General features: G+C 43.5%; 1 protein-coding gene across 4 annotated transcripts in view; it reads left to right on the top strand.

Annotated features, from left to right (window-relative positions):
• The window catches only part of jarid2b (jumonji and AT-rich interaction domain containing 2b), a 105,314-nt gene that overhangs the window by 86,004 nt on the left and 3,570 nt on the right, over positions 1 to 15,740 (top strand). For 3 of the 4 annotated variants that reach the window (XM_085147587.1, XM_085147583.1, XM_085147584.1), the window contains exons 7-16: positions 4,564 to 6,016; positions 8,074 to 8,678; positions 10,688 to 10,780; positions 11,073 to 11,191; positions 11,351 to 11,421; positions 11,574 to 11,688; positions 11,849 to 11,954; positions 12,051 to 12,233; positions 12,888 to 13,018; positions 13,396 to 13,582. In XM_085147587.1, coding sequence (XP_085003713.1) covers positions 4,564 to 6,016; positions 8,074 to 8,678; positions 10,688 to 10,780; positions 11,073 to 11,191; positions 11,351 to 11,421; positions 11,574 to 11,688; positions 11,849 to 11,954; positions 12,051 to 12,233; positions 12,888 to 13,018; positions 13,396 to 13,582 — 3,063 coding nt within the window. The remainder of the gene's footprint in view (positions 1 to 4,563; positions 6,017 to 8,073; positions 8,679 to 10,687; positions 10,781 to 11,072; positions 11,192 to 11,350; positions 11,422 to 11,573; positions 11,689 to 11,848; positions 11,955 to 12,050; positions 12,234 to 12,887; positions 13,019 to 13,395; positions 13,583 to 15,740) is intronic. The other variant, XM_085147586.1, reaches the window with a different exon arrangement.

Here is a 15,740-nt window from a genome sequence, read left to right on the forward strand (position 1 = left end):
CTGGCTAGGGGCTGTGAAATCCTGCCTGCCTCTCCATGGCACTTAGCAGGTTTCAAGGAACCCCACAAAGTGAAAGAGGGAAAAACAGGAAAAGGGGAGGCTGGAGATGTCTTCAGCTTGATAAGTGCCATTCCTCTGGCCACGCTGGCTAATTAAAGGCAGGTGACTGCTGAGGCTCCGCATTTGATCGGCTTTCCTCTTTCGCTCCTGCTTCGTCTTTAACCCGCCATATTTGAAATGCCAGCCTTTATTTCGTGGTGGTGTTTTCTTGTTGTTGCACCGTGCTGCTGCTGGTGTAAACACAGACATGTGCTTCAGGTTTTAAAGTGGCTGGAATTGTCCAGCAAACCCAACAAGGAATTTCAATGAGAGTGACTGCCTGCCAAGACAAACTTCAGCCTCACTTACCCACCGGCCTTTGTTCTGCTGTTCTTCCTCTGCTCTCTCCCTCGCTCCGTTTCGCACACTGCTGGCACCCAGTGTTATTCTTTTGCTTCTATCGCACGGTGTGTTTTGGTTTTCCTCATGTGCTCTTATTCAGCAATCCTCACTGTCTTCTTCTTTTTTCTTTTTTAACCAATTTTCATGCTTCACTCTCTCTCTTCTCCTGTGTCAGACAGACTGATTTTGCCCTTGACAACATGGCTCCAATCATTTGGAAGGATTAGTTTTGGTTTTTCTTTTTCGCTCTCCCTCCAATTATCATGAAGTTGTGTGTTAACCATGTGTGTTCAAAAGACACACAAATTTAGACACATTACCAATGGTGACAGTTCAGGCTAAGCCATAGAAAAGGTTAAGTGATTTTTGTAGCATTAAAACAAACTCTGTGGTTGTGTGTATTTAATCTAAAAAAAAAAAAAAGGGGTAAAACATGATCATAATTCAATTCATGGTCATTCTCACTAATTTAATAGCAGCTTGTATACACAGTTTAAAAAAACAATATGATTTGATCCATTTTAATAAAAAAAAAAGCAGCAGGACTGACTGCAATGTTTGGAAGAAGACTCTTATTTAGTTTGTCCGCAGTCTTCAATTAACCTCCCTGAAGGCACCAACTACTGCAAGCCACACTGTGCAGCATGGATAATAAACTTGGGTAGGGCATTGAGTTTGATGAATGCAATTTTCAATTCTGAATACTGAATATGGTCATTCCTCCACTATTTATTTAAATGCCCATGTTGCATTAATCAGGGCATCCTATGAGCCGGTTAGTAAACTGTGTACGTTGTTGGTGCTGGGCTATTGTGACCTTTCTTCAACTGCTTAAAAATCAGCCTGCCCTGCCTGGATTGCGTTGCTTTGCAAGTGAGAAGAAATTGAAGACTTAAATCAGATTTATGCCTCACTTTTAAGGTGTTCTGGTGGTTGCATCATAAATCACTCCAGCAAAGGAGACCGTTTAGAGTTCAGAATAGGATTTAACCCACCAGTTGTCATTGCATCACAGGAACATTTGATGGATACGTTTGTACGCGGCGTATCAGACATTCAGCACTGTCTTTATTTTGAACAGCCATAAACATCAGAAAACACACAAGATGACCAAATCTCTGTATCACCCAAATGCACACACACACATTTTTATGGACTAACTAGAACACACCGATTTACAAAAAAAGTAAGTAAATAAGTAAATAATTCTGTGCCTGTCAAACACAATAATCTTGCATGTAGGGCTGGATTTTCTGCCTTCCCCTGCGTCTCTTTCTTTTCCTTTCTTTTGTGAGTCAGCAAAGCTTTGAAAGGGTTAAACTTTCTGCTGTCTTATCCTATCCTCTGGCTGGCCTCCTCTCGCTGTCTATCTCCCACCCCACCCCCGCCTCCTCGCCTTCTCAGGGCCTGCTCCTGCAGATATTGTCTGTTAAAAATCTTCCTGGCAGGCCTCAGCTGGGCTATAGCAACACATGATGTCATCTAGACCCACCTCCTTTCCCCCTCCCTCTCCTTCCCGCTCACGTGCGAATGAACAGTCTCCGGCTGCCTGCCTCCTGCCTCTGTCTGTGTGCTCTATTTTTTTTCCGTTTGGCTCTTTATTGTCTCTCTTATTCTGTTTGTCGTTCTTTTCATTTCTCGCTGCCAGTCGCTATTAGAAGTGAACCTTTCTTTCTTTCTTTCTTTCTTTCTTTCATATTCTACCTCATCATCACTCTTGCCTTCCTCCTTTTCCACCACACCAAATAAAAAGTGAGGGAGACCTGCTGAGAGCCCCCCCTTACCCTTTTTAAGCGAGGCGGTCCTCTGAGCCCTCTTGTGGCAGGAAGGTGTCATGACAGTTTTGTTGTCTCTGACATTGTCAGCAAAAGTTGCTGATTAGATATGACAAATATTTCCCATATTTATCCTGCAGCTTTATGACAGACAGCTGTTTAGACATCGTTGTTGCCCTAAATAACCCGTTGCCTGAAACTTTTCTCATCTATGGATATAGTCAAGTTTTGGAGTTCTTACATTTTTTTTGTCACTGTTTATCTCATGAAAACAGCGTTTTAGCCGGCAGACTTACTTTATCTGCTCCTATTTCTACTCAATCTGCATTTACTCCTCCCTCTGCCTTGTCACCCTGTTTTATTTTTGGCGTTCTTTTCCCTCCATTGTGAGAAGAAGCGTTTGTGTATGTAGGGAGACGGGGGGAGTGATTGACGGAGGCAGGGTTAGGTTTCAGTTCCCCCTTATCTTTTAATGGCCTGGTCTTTGTGTCGGCCCCCCACCACCTGAGGCAAACACAATACAATACGCACACACACACACATGCGCACACACACACACACGTGACACGAGAGCCCTTCAAAGGCGAACCTGTCAATGGACCGGCTGTCACCTCCCTCCTGTGGCGCCCCGGCTGTGATTGATAACTCCATCCTCTCCCATCCTCCCTCCCGCCTTGTTCATGTGGTCCACCTCCAGCTAGTCCAAACAGACAGACGCAGCAGAATGACAGCAATAAAATACAGACGCATTTTGTTTTTCATGTTTTCTAATGAAAAGCAGGGCTCTGTCATGTGTTGTGCACAAATCTGCCTAGCCGTGCTGTGAATGCATGACTTTGAAACATGAGAAGAAAGACGTACAATAAAATCATGTTGGCTTGTATTTGAAGGAGCTTTCACTGGTATAACTACAGAGCCGTGATCCCCACTTTACCATTTCAAGCAAACATCTTTAACTCTTAAGATCTTAAGATTTCTTGTCATTCTCACGTATAGGCTAACCAAAAAGAAGGTAAAAGTAGAGCCCTGACAGATATTAGCTATTTGCCAATAGATATTGGTATCGGTACTAAAATAAAATGTTTATACTTTGGCCTAGAGTGCAAGGGATGTTTTACTCCACAGACACCTCTAGCAGTTTTTAAGGTGGGATGAGAGGGGATAATGTTCTGAAATATGTATATAGATGAAATACCTTTGGGGGAAAAAAAGAGACAGGCAGGAAATAAAGCTATGAAGAGAAATGTGAGTGAAAGCTGGACAAATAATGGGCACATCAGAAAGAGCCACACTCTAATGGGAAAATAGACAAAAAAACAGAACACAGTTTAATGTGTGCTGAGACAGCTGTAGAGCTCTTTGAACTGAGGGAGAGGGTGGCCATGTTTCTTCCCACAGCTGCATCCCAGTATGCTAGCGGTGGAACTAGACACCACTGTACCAAACCTCAGATCTACAGCTGGGGGTTTAAAGACTTAAACACACATGTGCTCAATATACACTCACTTGCTTCTCCATACTTCTCCATCATGCGCATTAAAACACCTTTTTACCCCAAAAAATGAAGTCTGGCATTTTTAAAAAAGCGATAGCCAAATAAAAGGCTATTTTTATACATCCTGATGGGATTTTATTCCATCCCAGTGACCCCACCTTCTACCTCATACTGTCCAGCCATCTGCTAGCAGAAATCAAGGAGCCATCCCTGCTTTCCATTTCATGTCTGCCATCTCTCTCTCTCGCTCTCTACTCGCTCTAAACTGTTGTTTATCTCAGGATGTAGTGGCTTTGGTTTTGGTTTGCACATATCCTTTGCTGAATCTCAGTCGTTGTGCTGAGAGCAGTCTACAGTGCAGCGGATTTTAAAAGTATAGTAATCTAGACAGTTGATTGGCTCCCTAATGAATAGCGACGGTTTCCGCAAATAGCTTTGGTCTGACCAGCCAAATGTTTTACTGCACAGCTAGCATCTGAATGTTTGGCCTCTTCATAGCATGGAGTGTGGGTGCGCCCACGCCCCTGCATGTGTTGGCTTGTTCTTTCTGATAATTTTATTTTCTCTCTCTCTCTCTGTGTGTGTGTGTGTGTGTGTGTGTGTGTGTGTGCGTTTTGGGAAAATCATTTATACTATGTTAGCTGTAATAGTGTTTTTAACAATGAAAGGATTCTGACCTGACAACAGCAGTTCTGTTCTGTTTAAACTCGGTCAGCATGCCACCCACTGTTGTTTCTTACAATGAGTCCTTTTTCTAAAACAGACGTAGTCACATGGCTGTTGTAAGATTGGTCACTCTATGACATCTAACATGTCTCAATTGTCTCTCCCTGCTTCTTCTGTGCATCTCAGGTTTCTAAAGTAAACGGGCTGACACGGGCGGGCTCGGCACAAGCCGTCAATGGTGCCAAAAAGAGCCGCGACTTCCGACTGCCCTCCAAAACTGTGAAGAAGTACACAGCCACCGTGTCCAAGGGCCACGTCACCTACACCAAAGCCAAACAGAAAGAACTGGGCAAGAAAACCAAACTCAGCAGCAGCAACAAACACAACAGCGCCGCCTCGGCACCATCGTCAGCGAACAATCACAATCAGCACAGCCAGCCAGCAGCCAGCAATGGGCTGGCCAACTCAGGAAAAGCAGCGGCACCAGCCCACCACAGCAATGCAAAAACCCGCAAACAGGTGCTACTATCCAATGGGCTGCACAATGTGGCTGCCGGCGGCCGTCCCAACGGCAGGCTAAATGGGCAGCGGCACAACACCCTGGCCAAGGAGGATGCGCAGAAACTGTGCCAGCAGGGCCAGGGGGAGTGCCATGGTCGAGAAGGACTGCGGAACTCCAAGCGGCGTCTGGAGGTGCTGCTCAACTCGGTGGGGACGGGGGTGGTTGAGCACAAAGCCAAAACGCATGGCACTGAGGCCAAGAAGGCCAAGCTCCAATCCACTCCTTTGGAGACCCGCAGCAGCAGCAAGAAGGTGGCCAATCAAGAGAAAGCTACCACGCAAAACACCTCGTCTACCACTCCAATTTCTAATGGACATGAATCAGAAACACCCCCTTCTCCTAAACAAACTCAACCTGTTACCCCACCTCCATCTTCTACTCTCCCTCCTCAACAAACCCTGCCTCCTTCTACACCAGCAGCCAACGCGGAGCCGGTGAACCAGCGACCTAAGCGGGCATCGGCTGGCAAGCTGATGTTGATACGACAAGCACAGCAGCAGCAGAGCAGGTCCCATGGTCGGAGTGCCTCCTCCCCCTCATTAGGCCAGAATCACTCACCGAACCCCAGTCACGTCAGCACTACCTCAGACCCCCAACAAACCTCTGTGTCCTCCTCCACCTCTTCTCCTCTTACTTCCACCAACAGCCCTGGACAGCTCAAACCGGCAGCATTGCGGGCTGTTGACCGTGACAAGGAGTGGGAGCGTGAAAAAGAGCTGACGCGTCAGAAGGAACGCGAGCAAGAGAAGGAGTGGGAGCGCCACCGGAGTAAGCCGGAGGGCTGGGCAGCCCTGGGTGAAGTCCCCATTTTCCGGCCGGCTCCAAGGGAGTTTCAGGACCCCCTGGTGTACTTGGATGCAGTGAGGGAACAGGCCGAGGTGGCTGGCATGTGCCGTGTGGCGCCACCACCAGACTGGCGACCAGAGTGTAAGCTGAGTGAGGAGATGCGTTTTGTTACACAGGTGCAGAGAGTCCACATGCTGGGCCGGCGCTGGGGCCCCAATGTGCAGCGGCTGGCTTGCATCCGCAAGCACCTTAAATCTCAGGGCATTACCATGGATGAGCCACCTGTCATTGGTAAGTGAACACGCACATGTGTATGTGAATGTACAGTAGCAGTACTGTATGCAAGGGTGTTAAGTGTAAGATGCTGTGTTGTTTGTTTGGAGTTTACTTTTTTTTTCTTTAGGGATGTTAAAGCTCTGCAAAATTGCAAGCTGCACCTGAACCGTCTAAAATGCTTAGTTGGCTGACTAAACCCTTGTTTGCAACACATTTGCAAAGATGCCAGCTTAGTATGCTCACAAACAAGGAGCAGCTGCCTCAAAAAGTCTTGACCATGATGACGCCACATGTTTTTTTGTTTTTTTGTTTTTTTTGTTTTTTTCTGGCACAACTGAACATAAAAGTCAGAAGAGCTGAAGATCCAGTGAATTGTTGTTGTTTCTGGTCACACAGTGCTCTCATATTGCTGAAGGGGGAACTCAGAATTGCTGATTCTTTGTGTAAGCATGAAAAATAAATGGTGTGATGTGGTGCAATGACATAGTTTGTGCCATTTAGAATCATACGCTGATTTCTGTTGGTTCATTATTGAATTCAAGCACTGTTCATTCATTTCATTGTCAAATTGCCTGCCGACCAATAAGAACGGACTTGATTTTTCAGAAGGCCATTAAAGACACATGAGATATGTTTCAGAGGGAGAAATGAGTGCAACAGCAATGTTATAGCATGAGAGAATATAATGTGATTTAGTTTTTATTTTTTCAATATGAAAGAATTTAAAGCTGTTCTATCATACTCCCGAATGTATTTATGAAACTGTAAATGAGCGTACTGTGAGCATATAAAGTATGTGCAGAGTTTGAGTGATGAGCAATAGGCCACAGGTTTCTTCCTGCACACTGTCACGTAGAACCAGAGCTTACTTTCTAAGAGTGATTATTAGCAAACAAGTAAACAGACATAAACACAAGCACAGTCAACCCAGTCAAAACATGGCTATCCACATCCCTCAATAAACATTTTTTTTATAGGAAAAAATGTGCAAGTACAGGTTAAAAAATAGCAACATTTGCTCAGTACTTTATCGACGCACACACAGAGTATGGTTTGTCACAGAACTCTCCTAATTCAATTTCTCCTGGATCCTGGTCATTCGCATGTTGCTGTTTATGGTGATAAGTACAACAAAGAAGATGATTTACAATCACAAAAACCTTTGTATTCTGCAGTTTAACTGTGGTTTGGCCTCCTTTGCTCTATAAAACTGTTTACTGTGACACTTATGTACCACTTATTGTTTCCATTGATATCACTGGTTCTCCGAGAGCTTCAGCAGTATTCGGCCTGATTTGTATCTCGCCGTTTTATAGATGACAGCAACAATGTGGAACATATCAGAAAGGAGCCTGGCGGCCAATGAAAACAATATTTCTCTCAGATTGCTCAGTCACCTTCTATTTCTCATGATGACATAAGCGTTTTATGAGCATTTAAACAGCCTCGAGTCGGGACGGAAATCCAATGTGTGAGCTTTGTGCATGTGCAAATTCTCATGTGTGCAAACAAGTGGCTGTTTAGTTTTGCCCTGGTTGAATTTGTGCAGTCTCTTGTGCTGTGTGTAGCTTTTATATACAGCTGAATACAGATTTGAGCCAGGGCTAGAGTGAGGGCTGTTGGTTTGCGGCTGTTGGCCAGAGAAACCTGGCAGCCAACGGTCCACAGCGCAGCCAGCCAGGGTACCCTGGTTTCAAATGACTTCTTTTACTGTCCCCAGCAGATCAGTTCTACATTAACAGTAATTTGTGTCTGTGTTTGGCACAATGAAGGTTCAGATCCGTTTTGAAAGGTGGATTGGCTGTTTCAAATAAAATGAACTGGGCAGGAGGGAACGGCATGTTTAGCCAAAGGAGCAGATGGCCCAAGATGGCATTTTTTTTAGATTAGCTTGATTTCTGCGACTTTTTAAAAAGCGGAGTTTATATTAGTGAAAAATGAAAACTTCTTTATGTACACGACATTATTTTATGAGTCAAAATTGTTATTTTATACCACTTTTTCATGTTAGCCTATGAAACAAATGTTCTGTTGAACGCACTCCAAAACCACCACTTTTCTGCTCCATGCAGGTGGCTGCGAAGTGGACCTGTCTCGTTTTTTCCAGCTCATCAATGACATGGGCGGCATGCAGCAGGTGATGGACCTGAAGAAGTGGACCAAGCTCGCCGACCTCCTGCGCATCCCCAAGTCTGCACAGGATCGGCTGGCCAAGCTGCAGGAGGCTTACCTGCAGTACATCTTGTCCTACGACTCACTCGGTGCTGAGGAGCGCTTGGGACTGCAGACTGATGTGCTGCAGGAGAAAAAGGACCTGGAGTCTCGCCGCGGCCCTTTGGAGGGCCTCGCAGATTCTTCAGCGCCTGGCGCTTTCTCTCTGCCGCGCTACGAGCCCAAAAACGGGCTCGTGGGCGGGATAGTGGGAGGGGCAACAGGAAACCACCGCACCAATGGAGTGTATCACCATCTGAAGGAACTGGAGGCTCAGGTCAAAGCGGGCCGGCGCCGGCTCTTCGCTCAGGAAAAACAAGGCAAAGAGGACAGGCAGCATGCGGAAGAGCAGGAGGTGGAGGACAGGGGTGTTCTCAGTGACCAGCACAAATGTATTTACAAGGTGAGGATGAAGACGACACTTGCTGTTTATGGCACACATTTGAAGCATACAGACAAGAGGCACGTAAGTTTACCTTTTGTTATTGCTTATGCATACGTTTCTGCTCTCTGCACTTTTCTTGCACTAAATGCTGTTAACACCTTTTGTCTCTTATTGACCTGCTGTTTAAAGATCAGCTCCAAGGCATGGAAACGTGTGGCGTCTACCTTATTTCCTTATGTTATGGTCGCCCTTGGTATTATTTTCATACCACTTTGGCAGGCATTGTTGGGTTTCTTTTACTCCTTTGGTCCAACCTGATGTACATTGTTTATATGGTAAATGTGCGGTTCGAGTGATCTTTTCTGGCCTGTCGTCAGTGCCAGAGCACCTTTTAGAGACTCTTCAGTGAATCAAGATGTCTATCGCTCATGAGGTGTAAACATTCAACACTTAATTTGACTGTTTCCTCTGTCACATCTTAAGCGACCAAATGTACACCCTGTTTGCTTGCGCTATATATTGTTTTCGACAAAGTGGATTTCACTCGGAGACATTGTTGGGATGTTGTTAACCACACAGATGTGAGTGCCTATTGGATTTTCTTACTGTGCTCTTGGTAACAATATCGTGCTGTTAACTGCCACAGTTCGTGGTTTGTTTAAGCAAACCTCAGAAGTATGCACACCTGCTTTTACACAGAAATAGTTGGGCCATTGAAGTGAGGGGCCGGCAGTTGTATTTTCTTGTGGTTTTGTTTTAATATTTCTGTGCAGCTGTGTTTGGTAAGGTGGTCTGCAGAGTTGCTCGTGTGCGTATTTGTGGACCACATAAGATGCATTTCCCCAGCCCGCTTGCAGGCCTGCTGATTATGGCTGGCTGAAAATGTAGGTCAGAGAAATGGCAGTCCCCAAAACAGCCCGTACCCACCCCACCCACCCCCCTCACTTCCAAAGCCCCGCCTCCACAAGCTTTCATAACGCTTCAGCTCCTTGCGTCCAGCCCTCTCCTCATGGCTTCTCTCCTTCAGCCCATGTCCTTGCTCTCAGCTATTTTTCCAAATATCCAGTCCTCTCCACAGCCCCCCACCCAGTTTCTCTCACTCTTGCCAAATTCTCTGCGTACCTATTCGACCCCCAGTAGTTTGTGCGCATGTGGAAATTTGAAATTGTTCACTCTGTGTGCACAAAAATGGGCCATGTGACTGTTTGTGTACATTTATTTTGAAGCAGCATCTTGGGTCGAAACTGTAATTAAACTTTCTGTGTTCACTCACTGCACAATACTCCACCCATCTCCAATCTGGATCTCATTTGATTTTTTTTCTCTCCTTTCCTTTTGGTAACCAAATCCCTCTGTATGAACACCCCCCCCCCCCCCCAACAAACGTGACCCCGTAGTTATACAAGTACTGCTCAGTGCACAGTGACATGTGAATGGCTGTCACTGTCCTGACTTGGAAGTCCTGTCAAAACGTGACTCATCACTTTTTTGCAGAGCTCAGATTTGTGGCTATTATTCATCACAAGTGCCCCCCAAGAGGAGCTTATGTTTCACTTTTTCGATCGAGAGGACAAAGTGCACGTCAAGGGTGTAATTAGCTGTAATTACACTGGGAAAAAGCTCTGAAAAAGCGCTGCTACTGAATGACAAAAAGTCTTGTCAGTGCACCAGACTATAATTTAACTGCATTGTTTCACAACCCTGAAGCTAGTGCAATCATAAAAAGAACTAAGTCAGATAGTACTTGCAAACCATAAGAGGGGAAAAAGAAGAAAAAAACAAAATGTCACTGTGAACATTAGGAATCCACAAGGTCATCCTTCAGCCTGGTCTGCACGTCTTCAGGCTCAGAGTTGGCAGATTTATGGTCACCTTCAAAGATTCTGTGTAGCAGGGTGTCAGTGGGAGAGGGTCAAGTCCAGGGGAATTGTGTCTCACACTAACAAAGGGAGTAGAGATCCTTGTAGAAACACACACAGTCAAACATGCAATGTTTTATCCTTATTGCCCTCCATTTGACTGCTTGCCTCATGCATCATGGGAAAAATAGATTCCACTGACGATTAATCTTAAATTCATGTGATTTGCAGGGGAAATCGGTGTCTTTGACCAACTTCTTCAGGATAGCGCGGAACACCATGACCATGTGCTTTAACAAGGAACCATCTGCTGCTGAGGTTGAGGTTAGCATCCTGTCATCTTTAACAAACATCATCTTCATTATCTAAAGTAGCTTTCAGTGTTAAATCTTTGTTGTAATTACTTTTTTTTAATGAGAAAACATTTAGCCCTATCAAATAATACATCTGTTAATGAAATCAAGCAGACCGTAACTTTAAGATCATTTTTAAAAGGTGAGTTGGTTTCTCCTCGATGTCAGCTACCTGCATGACTGACCATGAGGCACACCTGAATCCTGTACTCTGTTTCATGCATACTTTCTCTTACCAGTTTTCTGTTTTTGTCCTCTTGCAGCAAGAGTACTGGAGGATTGTGGAACAGAGAGATTGCCATGTGGCAGTGCATTGTGGGAAGGTGGACACCAGTACACATGGCAGTGGTTTCCCCACAGGAAAGTCAGAGCCATTTTCAAAGTAAGTGTTTCTCATCCATCTTGTGAGTTTGGGTACATTTTTCTACCTGCAGCAAAGTCTTTATCTGATCACAGGTCAGATAAAACTTTTAACAGTCAAACTATCGGCTTCCTCAAAAGTCATTCTTATAAAAATGTCTTCTTTTCCTTCTTTCCTCAGACATGGATGGAACCTCAATGTCCTCCCAAATAACTCTGGATCCATACTGAGGCATCTGGGTGCTGTGCCTGGTGAGAATTATTTACATAGCACAGTCTGTACGTTGCTCTGCAAATGTAGATAGTCTGTGTTATCTTGATCACTCCAGATGTTTGAGCCGTTTCTGTTGTTTAGCCTGCAGATATTAATGTTTCTGTCTCACTTAACCTTCCTGTCTCTACAGGGGTGACCATTCCCTGGCTAAACATTGGCATGGTCTTTTCTACCTCATGCTGGTCTCGAGACCAAAATCGCCTTCCATATATTGATTACTTACACACTGGTGCTGATTGCATTTGGTAAGTATGCACAGAGGCGTTGTCTCGGTGTAAGTGTGTGCACCAAAAACTTGTTAATATGGTAAAAATGTGTAAAATTAGACGAGAGAACTAATAGACTTGAATAAAGGAAAACTAAGTGAGAAGTTTGAAACTGATGTCTGTGTGTGTGCTCGGACAGGTATTCTATCCCTGCTGAGGAGAAGGCTAAGCTGAACAAGGTGGTCCATACACTGCTTCAGGCCAATGGCACGCCAGGACTAGAGATGCTGGAGAAGAATATCATGGTAGGTCTATAAAAATCTGGAAGGAAGCGATGCTTTTGATCCTAAAACTTTGCAGAGTCACTTGGAAATGTAACGCCATTTATTTCACTCTTCCAGATATCTCCAGAGGTGCTGTGCCGTGAAGGCATCAAGGTTTATCGTACTGTCCAGCGGAGTGGCCAGTTTGTGGTCTGCTTCCCCGGTGCCTTTGTCTCTAAAGTGTGCTGTGGCTACAGCGTGTCAGAGACGGTGCACTTTGCCACACCACACTGGATGAACCTGGGTTACCAGGCCGCAAAGGTCAGCATATAAATCAGGGCCAACAAAGCTGAACCAAAAGCTATTTCGATTAATAATGACACATTTTACATCACTGTTTTCATTTCGCAACAGCGCTGTGGACTGCAGCCGTTAAAGATTCAATTTGGGTAGAGGTGATCAACACTGAAATGAACTTGATTCAGCTGGCGTTTTGACCTTTGAGTTCTGTTTCATGTTTGTGAGCGTGAGAGAGCTCCCGAGTAAACCTTTGGCTCGTTGGACTTCATTATAGTTGTAATAGAGGAGAAGAAAATGTTCCCCATTGTCATTATGGGCATAACAGTGATGGAAGTACATTTACCTTCAGCAATGCTATCATACCCACAGCCACATTAAGATTACCCTTCGGGGTAATGTGACATTCATAAAATGTGCTGCACTGTGGAGCACTGCCTGAAACACGCTCTTGCAAATTACAAACATTTTTAGTGAGGAATCACAGGAGAGGACGAGAAACATTGATCTCTGTGTAGAGACCTTGGTTACACTACAAATATTCTCTTTGTTATACACTAAAGGACATTGTCAATATTCTTGGAGTATATTAGTCCACGCCTTTATATTTTGGCTGAAAGCTGGACAAAAATGGATATTAAATGGCTGATTTTTTTGTTTGTTTTTTTCCACTCACAGGACCTGAAATGTCGTTGTATAGCCAAACCATTCTCAATGGAGAAGCTACTGTATCAGATCGCCACAGCTGAGTCCAAGAGGGACAACGGCCTACTCCTCACCACCATCTCCACCCTTCTCAAAGACCTCAGGTATGATGCAACAACTCATACAAACGACAAACACGGCAAAGCTACAAATCCAGTTTTATTAGATTTCTAAAGATCGCTACATCAAACACTAATTCAATCCTCTTTTAAAAGGTGTGCCTATTATTTATCAAACTTCTGGGTTTTGTTTGAGTCCATTTATGTTCATAAGATAGATGTGGTCTAATTCACCTTATAATGACTAAATGTACTGTTGTTGTAAAGGAAGAGGAATAAATGGTGATTGACGTTTGCTATAATACTATTATATCCATTGTGTTACTGTACTGAGATCTGAGTAAGTGCCATTCTCTGTAAGCTCCACTCTGATAGTTTCCCCTTGATAACAGCAAACTTACTTCGTTTGTTGTGTCCATCAGGAACATAGAGATGCGCCAACGTCAGGAACTTTACAAGGCAGGTTTGCTCTCCTCTGCCCGTTATGGCACACACGATGGCAGCCTGGGACCCATCGAGGGACGTAAGAAGCCTCGCGGCAAATGGCTGACACTGGAGTCCTCAGAGAGGCGCTGCCAGATCTGTCAACATCTCTGCTACCTGTCCATGGTGAGAGCACAACACCCAGGGGTTTAACATGACAGTGTGTCAAATGTTAAATGGTTTGGGTTCAGTTTACCTGCAAAGGACTTCCTTCCTTCCTTCTTTCCTTCATTCAAGTCAACATATTCATCCTAAATATTTATAAATGAAATCCTACATCTGGTTAGTGTGGCTGTAATTGTAGGTCTCTTACTACTCGACCTGCTTTAGTGATAATGTTTCGTATAATAATAGTACCTTTTTTGTTGTGCTGGAGGCCAGGCTTAGGCTACGTTCACACTGCAGGTCTTAATGCTCAATTCCGATTTTTTGATCAAATCCGATTTTTTTTTTTTTGTCTGCTCGTTCACACTACAGATAAAATGCGACAGCAAACGCGCTCTAGTGTGAACGCTCAAAGCAGCCCGCATGCGCAAAAGAAGATGTCACACACAACGCGCTCTGTTTAGACCCAGAGCAAACAATATTGTTTGACTGATGGCCTTAATATAAAGCGACCAGTTGAATAGACTATTAGTGAGAGTGAAGAATACAGTTGGTTGACGTATGACCTGGAAGTCAATACGTTAGAGGGTCACCTAGGCAACCGGAGCCTGAAATGTCTGCATGCGACCAACGATCAGCTTCTAAGCGATGCACGATGAGTCTGAATCTGAATCAAATCTTTATTTCAAACATATTATTAAAAAAAATGTTAATAAACAAAAAATATTTTTTTTGCAAATGCTTACAAATTTCAACCCCTATTAGCAAATCGCTTCCAGTATGTATGCAACTTTACACGTCTCCCAGCAGTTTCCCTCCCCCTCCAAACTCACAGAGACCATCTGCTCCCAGAAATATATGAAAACTATTTCAATAGAGCAAAGCAATTGAATATTGATTTATTTTTTATATTAGGACTCTCTCAAAGTCCCTGTTAGTAAATGATGTAATAATCGATCAACATGTTGATTTATTTTCTCTTACACTTTAAGTTTAAATGAAGGCAGTGATCTTTCACTCTAGTTTATTAATCCCCCAAAGACTCAGACAGCTGTAATTATCCTTAGCCTTAAACAGTTGAACTGTAAAAGACAAAAGTTTCTGTTGGCAGATTTATGCTTGTAGATGATGAAAACAACGACTTCAACACTGTGTTTAATTCATTACTACCCTCAACTCAATATTTTAATCACATTCTTGATCTTGTCCCGACATATTGCTTATTGTTTTTCAGTTCTGTTAGCTATCAGTAATGATGACTTCACGAATTTCCTTTCAAATACAATTTTTACCATTATTGAAAAATGTCTGATGTCTGATATTTAGAGTGCTTCTTGCCGATTGAGCTCACTGAACTAATTACTTCAAGTAAACTATCAACATGTCTGTTAGACCCCATCGATCAATCGATCAACTGAATCATATCTGATAGATCCCAATTTGTGCATGTACATGGGGAGTTTTCGTCGTACACTGAAGTTATTCATGGAGTTCCACAAGGTTCTGTCCTGGGCCCAATACTTCTTTTTTTTTAAATTTTTTAAATTTTTTTTGGTTTTTTTACGTTATATGTGGTTCCCTTAGGTTGTATTATTAGAAAACACTGCATACATTTTTGTTGTTATGCAGATGATACCAAGTCATATCCATCTATGAAGCCGGATGATTCAAAAAGATTTGGTAATTTCTTAATTTCTACTTAAGAAAAAACTGAGGTTATTGTATTTGACCATAAAATCTCTTTTAGCCATAAAGTTACTTTAGATGGCATTACCTTGGCTTCCAAAAACACAGAAGAATCTTGGACTAATTTTTTTTTTAACTGGGATATATCGTTTAATTCGCACATTAAACACACATCTATTATTGGACTTTTCTAGAAGCTCCCTTAAAAGCCTTTAGGTGATTCTAAATGCCACAGCAAAGGTACTCACAGGGACTGGAAAGAGAGAGTGTATTTCTCCAATCCTGGCTTCTCTTCATTGGTGCCCTGCTAAATCCAGAGTTTAAGTTCGACTCTACCTGTGGTTCATAAAGTGTCCAGTATCAGATTGGATGATCCTGAAGCATCACTTAGTTATGCTGCTAAAAGCTGCTGAGGGACCATAATGCACTTGTTTTCCAGTGACCTCTTTTTCAATCCTGATGAATTTGTTTGCCAATTTTGCATATTAATTAA

Source organism: Neolamprologus multifasciatus, chromosome 22, assembly GCF_963576455.1.
Source record: "Neolamprologus multifasciatus chromosome 22, fNeoMul1.2, whole genome shotgun sequence".
In the NCBI taxonomy this organism is placed as follows: domain Eukaryota; kingdom Metazoa; phylum Chordata; class Actinopteri; order Cichliformes; family Cichlidae; genus Neolamprologus; species Neolamprologus multifasciatus.